General features: G+C 44.4%; 1 protein-coding gene across 2 annotated transcripts; it reads right to left on the bottom strand.

The window, feature by feature from the left end:
- Positions 1 to 4042: 4042 nt before the first annotated feature.
- On the bottom strand, positions 4043 to 8558 carry LOC119338477 (probable galactinol--sucrose galactosyltransferase 1). Of its 2 annotated transcripts, XM_037610807.1 has the most exons (13): positions 8283 to 8558; positions 7334 to 7569; positions 7145 to 7235; positions 6961 to 7009; positions 6783 to 6874; positions 6579 to 6686; positions 6359 to 6493; positions 5858 to 6268; positions 5634 to 5775; positions 5465 to 5532; positions 5197 to 5331; positions 4876 to 5093; positions 4043 to 4778 (listed from the first exon to the last, which is right to left on the bottom strand). In XM_037610807.1, the coding sequence occupies exons 1-13, from the start codon at positions 8474 to 8476 to the stop codon at positions 4408 to 4410; spliced, it is 2250 nt and encodes a 749-aa protein (XP_037466704.1). In that variant the 5' UTR covers positions 8477 to 8558; the 3' UTR covers positions 4043 to 4407. The 2 variants fall into 2 exon arrangements, with proteins under 2 accessions (XP_037466704.1, XP_037466703.1); XM_037610806.1 differs by having other exon boundaries at positions 5858 to 6493.
- Between the last annotated feature and the right edge of the window lie 3290 nt (positions 8559 to 11848).

The following is an 11848-nucleotide window of genomic DNA, read 5'->3' as shown; positions in this document are numbered from 1 at the left end:
TGCAGTACGTGTTCCCGATGACCTACGAAGTTCAGTAGTAACTTGATCTGAAGTTTCATGATCATCATCATTCACTTCTTCTATAGTTGGTGTAGGCATCACGAGAAAAGTTTTCCATGATGTGCTACTTTCCAATTCGAGAGAAGGTACAACTACCTCATCAAGTTCTATTTTCCTCCCACTCACTTCTTTCAAGAGAAACTCCTTCTCTAGAAATGACCGATTCTTAGCAACAAAGATCTTGCCTTCGGATCTGTGGTAGAAGGTATACCCAATAGTTTCTTTAAGGTATCCTATGAAGAAGCACTTCTCCGCTTCGGGTTCGAGCTTATCATGCTGAAGCCTTTTGACATGCATCGCATCCCCAAACTTTAAGAAATGATAGCTTATGTTGCTTGCCAAACCATAGTTCATATGGTGTCATCTCAATGGATTTAGTTGGTGCCCTATTTAACGTGAACCTGGCTCTCTCTAATGCATAACCCCAAAATGATAAAGGCAAATCGGTAAGAGACATCATAGAACGCACCATATCTAATAAAGTATGGTTACGATGTTCGGACACACCATTACGCTGTGGTGTTCCAGGTGGCCTTAGTTGTGAAACAGTTCCATGTTGTTTTAAATGATGGCCAAACTCGTAACTCAAATATTCACCTCCACGATCAGTTCGTAGAAACTTTATTTCCTTGTTATGATGATTCTCCACTTCACTCTGAAATTCTTTGAACTTTCAAATGTTTCAGACTTGTGTTTTATCAAGTAGATATATCCATACCTACTCAAATCATCTGTGAAGGTTAGAAAATAACGATACCCGCCGCGTGCTTCACACTCATTGGACCATATACATCGGTATGTATTATTTCCAATAAGTCATTACCTCGCTCCATTGTTCTGGAGAACAAAGTTTTAGGCTGGTTGTAATGGGGAGTATCATATACTAGTATCATGCATATGATACTAGTGTATGATACTACCTCCCTAATGCATAGTATCATATTTTAGTATCATGTAGTACTCTATTTATTGCCATGCATGACACAAAGTAGCATAGCATTTATTATGATACGGTATCATGATATGATACTCCACCCTCTATTTCTTCATTTAATGCTATGACACCTCATCAAAATTGCCTAGTTGGCATGCATGATACTAGCTATGATACTACCATTACGACCAGCCTTAGTCATCTTACCCATGAGGCATGGTTCGCAAGTATCAAATGATTCATAATAAGTGCTTCCAAAAGTCCATCCGCATGGAGTTTCTTCATGCGCTTTACACCAATATGACCTAAGCGGCAGTGCCACAAGTATGTTGCTCTATCATTATCAACTTTGCATATTTTGGCATCAATATTATGAATATGTGTATCACTACGATCGAGATTCAACAAGAATAGACCATTCACTAAAGGTGCATGACCATAAAAGATGTTCATATAAATAGAACAATCATTATTCTCTGACTTAAATGAATACAAGATCCATATATAATGCTCATGCTCAACGTTGGCACCAAATAACAATTATTGAGGTCTAAAACTAATCTCAAAGGTAGATGTAAAGGTAGCGTGCCGACGGCGATCACATCAATCTTGGAACCATTTTCGACGTGCATCATCATCTCGTCCTTAGCCAATCTTCGTTTATTACGCAATTCCTGTTTCGAGTTACAAATATGAGCAACCGAACCAGTATCAAATACCCAAGCACTACTACGCGCATTAGTAAGGAATACATCAATAACATGTATATCAAATATACCTCCGTTCACTTTGTCATTCTTCTTATCCACCAAATACTTAGGGCAGTTCCGCATCCAGTGACCATTTCCTTTGCAGTAGAAGCACTCAGTTTCAGGCTTGGGTCTAGCTTTAGGCTTCTTCACGGGAGTAGCAACTTGCTTGCCATTCTTCTTGAAGTTCCCTTTCTTTCCCTTGCCTTTTTTCTTAAAATTGGTGGTCTTGTTAACCATTAACACTTGATGCTCTTTCTTGATTTCTACCTCCACGGCTATAAGCATTACGAAGAGCTCAGGGATTGTTTTCTCCATCCCTTGCATGTTATAGTTCATCACAAAGCCTTTAGAGCTTGGTGGCAGTGACTGAAGAACTCTGTCAATAACACTTTCAGCTGGAAGATTAATTCCCAACTAAGTCAAGTGGTTGTGGTACCCAGACATTCTGAGTATGTGTTCACAAACAGAACTATTCTCCTCCATCTTACAGCTAAAGAACTTGTTGGAGACTTCATATCTCTCATACACATACTCAGACATTAAGAAGTGACCTTTGATAGCACACAAGGTGTTCCTCCGGTATCCGGGAGTTGCATGATCTCATGGTCGAAGGAATATGTATTTGACATTAAGAAAGCAGTACTAATAAACTGAACGATCAATTGTTATGCAAACGAATGGGTCTTGTCCATCACATCATTCTCCTAATGATGTGGTCCTATCATCAAGTGACAACTCATGTTCATGGTTAGGAAACCTTAACCATCTTTGATCAACGAGCTAGTCTAGTAGAGGCTCACTAGGGACACGGTATTTTTTATGTATCCACACATGTATTTAAGTTTCCGATCAATACAATTCTAGCATGAATAATAAACATTTATCATGATCAAGGAAATGTGATAATAACCACTTTATTATTGCCTCTAGGGCATATTTTCAACAATATCAATATACAACTAACTCTATGGTGTGATCCATGCGCTCTCCCATATGATGGGCACCAAAGGACAGTAACATAACCACAAGAAATTTAAAGCAATCATAGCAATTCACCAATTAACTCATAGGACAACAGTAATCTACTCAAACGCAATAGCGATGACACAAATCATTGGATAATGGTTCATAGCATCAAAACACGATGTTCAAATAGGGGATTGCAATGGGTTGCTGGAGAGTGGATTGCTAAATATAGGTGAGGAAGGTGATGAAGGCGACGACATTGATGAAGACAATCACCGCGGTGATGGTTCCCCTGGCGGCACTCCAGCGCCACCGAGAGAGAGAGAGAGAGAGAGAGAGAGAGAGAGAGAGAGAGAGAGAGAGAGAGAGAGAAATGTCCCCTCGGCTTGCTCCTCCGTCGCCTCCCCTAGATGGGGAGAGGTTCTCCCCTATGGCCCTTGGTCTCTATGGTTCCCGGAGGGGTGAGAGCTCCTTCGAGATAGGATCTCTGTGTATTTTCTTATTTGTTTCACTCATGGTTTCTGGCCTCTCACTATTTCTTTTATAGTCGGAGATCCGTAACTTTGATTCGGTTGAAATTTTGAGGGGATTTTTCTCTGGGAATTAGTTTTCTTGTGGCAAAAAAACAATTCCAAGCGACTTAAGGGCTGCCCACACGAGCCAAGGGCATGGAAAGGGGGGCGGTCACGACACCTATCCATGTAGGGCCCTCAGACACTATTTTGCGTTGATTCCCTTGCCCAAAAATCCATATATTCCATTAAAATTCATATTAAATCGACCGGGGTGTTTTGACCTTCCTAGATACTGATTTTCTGTAAATTGTCACCGTCCGAGTGGTCGAATGACTTCCGAGTGAAATATGTTCTGAAGTGCACTTGAATGCATTCGTGGCTCGGGAACCTTAATGATCGTTGATGTGGGGACCTAGCAAACCCTTCTTCATGACCCTACCTGTAGTAGGCGACCAAATCTATATCCCCCAATATAAGCCATGAAAACTTTACAACAAGCAATAACAGAACTATAACACCAATCTGTCAAAACCAGGACAAACTATAGTAATCTAATTCAGATACATACTTCTGTAACTCAACCACTATGAAAATTTAGGATGTTGCAGAGAATTTGTAATGCAGTGATGTGTAAAAATTTGAAGAATTGATCACGTTCCAATACAGAATGATAATTCGAACGCTGGAGGTAAAAGTTTATGTTTCTGCGCAGCACTTAACAAGCATGCAATTGCAACGTCCAATAGGCAAACTTTGGCACTTTATTTTTATAGTAGAGTGGTATATACAAGGGGATAATTATTTTGATGAGAAACTTCCATTGAAAGTTTTATATTATTTTCATGAACAAGAACACAATTGTTTAAGGTCGATCCTCACTTCTTCAATGCACAACTTTTCAATCACTTATCTTTTCGCGTGGCAAGGCACGAGCAGATCGTGGTAAGAGAAAAACAAAAAACTGTCTGCACTAAAATGGTTGGTGTTCAAAAATCACAATACAATTTTTAGCTTCCATCAGGGAATACAAGTCAAGCACCATGTACTCGCAGCGCAAAATAGCGGCAACGTCTGCAAGAACAAAGGTATCACAGCTTCCCCAGGCGTGGCTTCGGTGCCCTCTCAGGAGCCTTCATTCGATCTTTGCAAACTTACTGCCACCCGACCAGACGATCTCGTCTCAGTACTCTACCGAGACCGTCCACGAATAGAGCTCCCGCTCCGGCACGCCGACCTCGAACGTGGCCAGGCCGGAGCCGTCGTCGTAGGAGAAACCAACCGCCTCCGAATCCACAGCCACGCTCTTCGGCCTCGCGGAGGAGTAGGCTCCAACCGTGCCCGCTCCCCGCACCTTCACCTCCACGCCGGCGTCGTCGCCGTACCTCACCTCCGTCACCGCCCCGCCGGAGTTGAACATCCCGATCAGGCCGACCGGCGCGAAGGATGCGCCGTTCGGCAGCCGTTTCAGCGGCACCACGGTGAACACCTCGTACTCGCGCGGCTTCAGCGTCACCGGCAGCGCCGCGTCCTTGGGCAGGACGGTCACCTCCCCTGAAGAGAAAGAAGAAGAAAAAGGCAGGACCAACATTGCTCGTCAGTTAGTCCAAGATCACAACGACGCGCTGGTTCTGGTTGAAGGACGCTTTACCTGCGACGTGCGAGTACACGACCACGTCGCCGTTCCAGCCATCGCCGGCGACCTCCGGAAGGCGGCTGACGTCCCGCCCCCGGACGGCCCCGGTGATGGTCCCGGGCTGCACGTCGTGGATGAGGTTCTTCTTCCCTTCCCGGCACCAGCCGGCGCCTTGGCAGTTGAAGGCGCCGATGACGCCGGAGTGCGCGTTCAGGTTCCAGATCTTGAGAATGCTGCAGTCCATCACCAGCCGGTTCAGAGAAATTTAGAACCGTGTCAGTATCGTCAACTAGTAGAAACAAAAGTTCGTTGCTGCAAGTTCTAGCGCGCGCTAACCTTTTGCTGTCCCTTGCAGGATCAGAGAAGAGGCAGTCCCTGGTCGGTCTCCCGGGGAGTTTGGCTCGCAGGATCGATCCGTCAGGAAGCACAAGCTTCCTCAGCAGATCGAAGTCATGGTTTCCAGGTTTGTCACTGCCATGATCACACGCACAGTTAGCATCAAGAGAGATTTCCTTCAGCACATGAAAGAAAAACTGAAAATTGTCTGAAGATATACACGTATGGAAAAGCTGAAAGTTCTCTACTGCTTTGTAATGTTCGTTACCTCACGTATATAGCGCAACCGCCGACTGCCCGCGCCGCGGCGTGGTATTCCGCCATCGGGTGAACGCTCTGTCAGCACGACAATGAAAAGAAGCTTACGAGTTCAGGCACTAGATGATCAGGAGTAGTAGTAAGCAAGAGAGCAGAACAGAGCAGTGATTCTCACTCACATGGAACATGTCCCAGTCCGGCTGCATGAACTCTCCAAGAAAAACAGTATTGTACGCGACAGATGCGATGTGTATAGTGTGGGAAGCTGGGTCTCTAGGCCAGAAATCATCGGAGGCTCTCACAACCGCGTTTCTTTTTGAACTGTGGCAAAGATCATCCATGTATTTTCAGGCAATTGCACCAAGCTTGAGTATATGTAGTTTCAGGAGCAAAATAAGCTTACCTGTATAAGTTATCAGTGTTGTGGCTCATGCAACATATTATACCGTTGTCGCGGAAATTCCGTGCGATGGAAGCTTCTAGAGCCTGCTGATACTTCCTCGCCAGAACCACTCTCCCACCATGACCACCGCCTAGCGCCTCGAGAATGTTCTGCACGTCTACTTTCACGCCATCGACCCCGGCAGATGCAAGATATGAATGGAGCTCATTGTAGAAGCTGAATACTTTGTCAGGGTTGACAAGGCCAAGGCCGTTATCTGCTATGCTGTTGAAGGCCTCACAGGATTCGTTCTTCTGAACTCCTGGTGATGACACAGGGAATTGCATCTTTGATTGGTAATGCTCCATCCCATCAGCACCGGGCCTTACGCCACCCCAATATCCGGTAATCGCATGCCATACATAAACGTACCTGAATTTTGGCATGAGAAGTATTAAAGATGAGAACTGACACAAATTTATCATGCTGTATGAAGCAACAAACAAACAAGTGTCATCATACTTTAGCTCATGTTTCCCCTTAATTTCACTGACAATATGCGTGAGGCCATTTGCTGGATCTTCTTCCCTGTGACCCTTCCTCCCATTTTTCTGAAATTTGTGGTTCTCCTTGATATCATATAATCTGTTTGCGAAGCTATAGATCCAGGACATGCAAATATCAGTGATCACCACTGCAAGACAAGTAAAGATTGAGAAATAAATTCTTCTTGGCTGCTTACTTGGCTGCATTATCAGATACGAATGCACTTCCAGCAGGGTCCATACTGACCGATTGCCACCCATCATCAATTATGACAAACTTTGGAGCTGTTCCACCTTTTTCAAAACTGGGAAAAAAATACAAAAATACATTATGGATTTTCAGTATGATTCTCATATGGTAAGCAGAGTATTGGCTTAAGTATACGAGATCGGTAAGACACCTCTGTAGTCCTTCCTTCACTCCTTCAGCAGTAACATCAGTGTAAAATGCATCCCATGTGCACCAGCCAAACCAGTTTAGCATGTCTGGCATCTGCAGCAAGGTGAGAGTTTTAGAGGCACTGAAATAGTAAGGATGCAAAAATGCATATGATACTATGTACTACTACAGGAAGGTACCTTCTTTTTTTCCCTGTGAGAGAATGTCTGCAGGTGCCTCTCAACTGCTCTGCAAAAGGCAAAAGGACAACTCATGTGATGTCAGTGAGAAAGCAATGCATTCATGGAAAGCAGTTGGCGTCTTTGATCAGGAGAAGTGTAGGGTACTAAAATAGGAAGAGTAATTACAGAAATATTGACATACTTGACAGCATTTGTGATGACCTCAAACGGATCCGATCCCGCACCGACGAAAACTAGATGGGTGCCTTCAAATGATTCTACAGCTGGATCACCTGCAAAAAAAGAAAAGAAAAAGAAGAGTACTATTATACATCATGAAACAACTGTGCTCAAGTCAATGGAGAGAAGTTTCCATCATTGTCTGAATTACCACTCTCCAAGCAAATTTCCAGCTCATCATTTTCGTTCCCCTGTAGTACAGCTCGGAATGAGCCCTCCAGGATCGGGAGGAAGACGGTGTACACCGCCGATTTCTCGTCTCCGGCGTCGTCGGCGGCCTCGAGGATCAAGAACTGCGTCTCGACGGGGATGTCGCGGCCCGACGACCCCATCCTCTGTGTCATCCACCACATCTTGAACCTGAACGTGCACATGAATCGCAGGTCCCTGAAACACCAGCATGCCACACATCCATTCAGTTCAGTCAATTCTTTAATCTTTATGAGTTAACTATAGTAATATAAATACCAAGAATTCATATTTGCCAGCCAAGCGTCATTGGTTGTTTACTTTCTATTTCAGGGGAAAATAACTGTAATGGTAGAAACCAAAACGTTATTATTGAGTTATAAGGATTTCCTTTCATCAACATCAACAACAAAAAAACAGTTCCCAACTACTCTTCTTGAACAGTAATTTTGAATTGAAGCGAAACACATCTTTTTTCACATCTATTCCTCCGTCACAAAATAAGTGTCTCAGACTTAGTACAACTTTGTACTAGAGTTAGTACAAAGTAGAGACACTTGTTTTGGGACGGAGGGAGTACTAATTTGGTGGAGTATCGAGATTTTTCTTTCTGTTTTTTAAAAAAGTGTGGAAACTTTTACTGAACGTCTGAAAGTTTTACCTTTCAGAAGTTACTCCTGTTTACAAAAAGTCAAGAGAAGACAAGATTGCAAACTGCAGTACTGCATAGTGGTTCATTGCACTCCAACAGAATCATTTTGTCTGAATCTAGATCCTCGCACATGACAGACATCAGATAAGACACGCTTCTAATAATTGTTAAACAAATGACAGAACACCGCTCGGACAAAACAGCTGAAGGGAGCTCAGGAATCGCAGGAGCAACGGAGAACGCCAACAGCGTAGCTCACCTGAGCTTCCCGACGGGGAAGACGCTGCGGCTGCCGGCGGGGGCCGACCGGATGCCGAGGAAGGCGCCGTTGAGCATGCCGCCCCCGGCGGCCGGCGTGACGAGCACATTGTCGCGCACCTCCCTCAGGACCGTGGCCCCCAGCGCCGCCAGGCTGCCGTCTTCCTGGACCGCGATCCCGGCTACCACCGTCATCTTCCTCCCCACGCACCGCAATCCTCCAATAAAAGAACGTGAGTGGATTTACGACGGCGGGGATCTTTGGGTGTGGCGCGGCGCGCGGTTGTGGTGTTGAGGCAGTCGAGTGCGCTCTCCCTGCTTTTATAGCCGTCGGGGTGGGGGTCTTTTTCGGTTCGACCCCCTTTTTTTCTGTTGCAAGTAGAGATGATTATCATTTTATTTTATTTGCAATTAGAAATGATCTTTTTTTTTGCGAGGAAACATTAGGCTGATCACAATGGGCAAGAACATAAGCTAGTAACTTCACACTTCCCTAGACCATGTTACTACCTTCATAGTGGGTAGGAACATCTATGTAGTGTCATGCAACGATGTATTTATTAGGTTATAGACTCATTGTTTTTTGGAGTGCGTGATGTTCCGGTAACTTAGCTAGTTACTCCTTCCGGTCCTTTTTAGTGTGCGTATAACTTTTTTAGTTTTTCCCGAAATGGTCTGCGCGATCCATATTTTGAGCGATTCTTTCCTATCCTACCCCTGATTTAACGCTTCGCTGCAACCAGCAGTAACTGCTCACCCCCTCCCATGCGCGCATGCCTCGCATGCAACGAGCAGTAACTATGGCGTGGCGGAGGGAACGAGGAAAAGGAAAAAAAAAGGAGCCAATCAACTGGTGCTGCGGATTCCAGGGCGTTGTTATCAATTGCATGCACGCATTTATATCCATCCAGCCTTTTCCATACGGCTCATGCAACCAAAGGGCAAATTAGTCTAAAATATTTGAACCGAGGCCCTCCTTGGTATACGGGCTTGCACTTAGACGCACAGTAAAAAGGACCAGAGGGAGTACCACAAGCACCTCTCTTTTCATTAAATACGTGCCACATAAGTAAAGTTGTATTGGAGTGTGCGATGTTACTCCTAAGTTCCTCCCCACTGTGACCAGCCTTAGGTATCTGCAATCGAAAGGTTTGTGCTGCCTCTGGGGTCGTGCTTTTTTTAAGGCTGACCATAATGGGGTAACATAACCGGTAACATGCACTTGGGACTAGCAAACATGCTTATGTGACACACAATTAAAGAAGAGAGAGGGGGTTAGAATAACATAGGTAGATACCATATCATGTTAAATGTTATGCTACTTTATGTCATGCATGGCAATAAATATGGTCATCTAAGTCATCTTACGTTGTAAACCGCAATCAAGATGGAGAGGAAAATGAGAAAATTTAATGTCTTTTTGTTAATTAATAGCATTGCATGCAATGAACTAACCACTGCATGTCATGTTTGGTAGTCTCAAGTCATTGAAAGCATGCAAGCCTCACATCTCTTATTGATTGATATGTCACAAAACAAGTTACGAGAAGGGAGTTAATGTACCGTGCCTAAGTGTTTTGGGATTATTTGATTTTCGTAAGGTGACTTACACACCTAGACGGAAGGAGTACTACTTTATGTTACTATGCACTGTGGAGGTAGTATCATATAGTAGTATCATATGCATGATACTAGTATATGATACTCCCCACTATAAATAGCCTAAAACACTATAAAAGTAGATGTGTACATGCACACACATGCATTCACCCTATAAACACACGCATGTACTTTTTATTTTTTATTTTTTTCTCGGGCGTAAGAGGTTCCGAATGCATATTCAAACCCACTGCGCAAGGGGAAGCGGAGGTGATTACTACCTTCTCAGATGAAAGATATGAAGTTTTGAATGCAAAATCAAACTCTTCTCAGAAGTGGAGGTGGAAATGGCTAAGATTTCATGATCGGAAGAAAAAGGATAGAAATTTCATGATCATAGATGCCCTGTTCCCCAACTTTTCTTTTTCAATATAAGGCATGTTGTTCCATGCACACACTTGCATCATGATATGGTGGCTCAGTCTTGCGAATGTGCTAATAGGGATAGAGTGTGCGTGTGTGCGTTTATAGAATTAAGTGTATGTGTGTATATAAACGCTTGCGTTTGTAATGTGTTCAAAAAAGAATGAATGAGCTCGCGATCAGATCAGTGTGATAGGCAGCGTGCGGCACACGAGCACAACTGACAAGGGCCCCGGCCGGTGCAACACATCGCATCGCATCATGTCCGGAGTCGAGTCCGGAGTCCGGACCACCCCCGTCCATGCATGCGAATATAGAAGCTGGCTAAAGTAGGTACGAGCAGACCTTTTTCGGTATCGAAATATGCAAAATCATCTTGAAATTTACGGAGTCACTGTAGGCGCTTTGTCGACGGGAACGTCTCCTCCCACTGAAAGCGCATCGCCGGATATCCTGAAGTAAATCCAGAAATAATGCTAGCACCAGTATTTGAACCCTGGTGGGTTGGGAATACCACTGTCCACCTAACCAACCCAACCACAGGTTGATTCGCATATGCGAACGATTGAGTAGTGTGCATATATCCCTCTCGCTGTTTTTTTTTTTTGAAGTTACCTCTCGCTGTGCTTATCGTGTGTGTTTTTTCGTACAAAAAGTAGAGTAAAAACAGGGCATCGCCCCCGCCCGGTTCCATTTGATCACGACTGTGTTTATCATATTTCTGGGACGTGAATCGGCACTCCACGTGAGATCCGACTCACGACGCTGCCTCGTCGGATATTTCAACATATTTTTAGGGATACTGGGGTACGTCTCCTACGTTTTTCAATGTTTGAGGTAGGTACGTTTCCTACGTTTTTTAATTTCTGAATCAGCCACGGTGGGTACGTTTCCTACGTTTGGGGAAAAAAAATCTCTCGTTTTGATTCCGGACGCTACGCCGGCCGTCCGTGGTGCTCGGCCCCAGGAGACCGTGGCTGAGTGGGTACATATTCCCGTGACCGCGTGAGCAGGAAGGGATGTGATGCGCGCGCCGCATCTCTGCTGTGTTGTTGCTGCGGTGGGATAGGCGGCCCGAATCCGCCGACCGCAGACGCAGAGGTTTAGGATAAGTTCGGTTGCCCGCATCGATTTTGACGTGTTTGCATATACTTCTGAATTAGGTCCGGTTGTAAAACAGCCCATAAACCATCATTGACACATATAGTTTGATTGCCTGTATATAGGTTAGCTGCATGAGAGAATTAATTTAACCAAGCGTTTGATTGGCTGCATCGCATTAGGCTCACACTGTCACACATGACTAGTTGTTTGGTTGCAACCTGCATTAGGTACTGTCACTACTTCTAACTAGTGGTGACCTTAGCACACACGATTAAACAGTTTCACTCCTAGCTACGAAACAAATTACGGTTCATCCCTAGCTACTATCAAATGACAGTACATATTATTAAGAGCATCTATAACAGACCCCGTAAAAGTCGGACCCGAAAAACGTGTTTACAGTATGCTGCAGATTAGATTTGCGGGGCGAATTCGTGCGCT

Source organism: Triticum dicoccoides, chromosome 7B (assembly GCF_002162155.2).
Source record: "Triticum dicoccoides isolate Atlit2015 ecotype Zavitan chromosome 7B, WEW_v2.0, whole genome shotgun sequence".
Taxonomy (NCBI): domain Eukaryota; kingdom Viridiplantae; phylum Streptophyta; class Magnoliopsida; order Poales; family Poaceae; genus Triticum; species Triticum dicoccoides.
The sequence above is the reverse complement of the archived record's forward strand: the minus strand, read 5'-3'. Positions and strand labels throughout refer to the sequence as shown.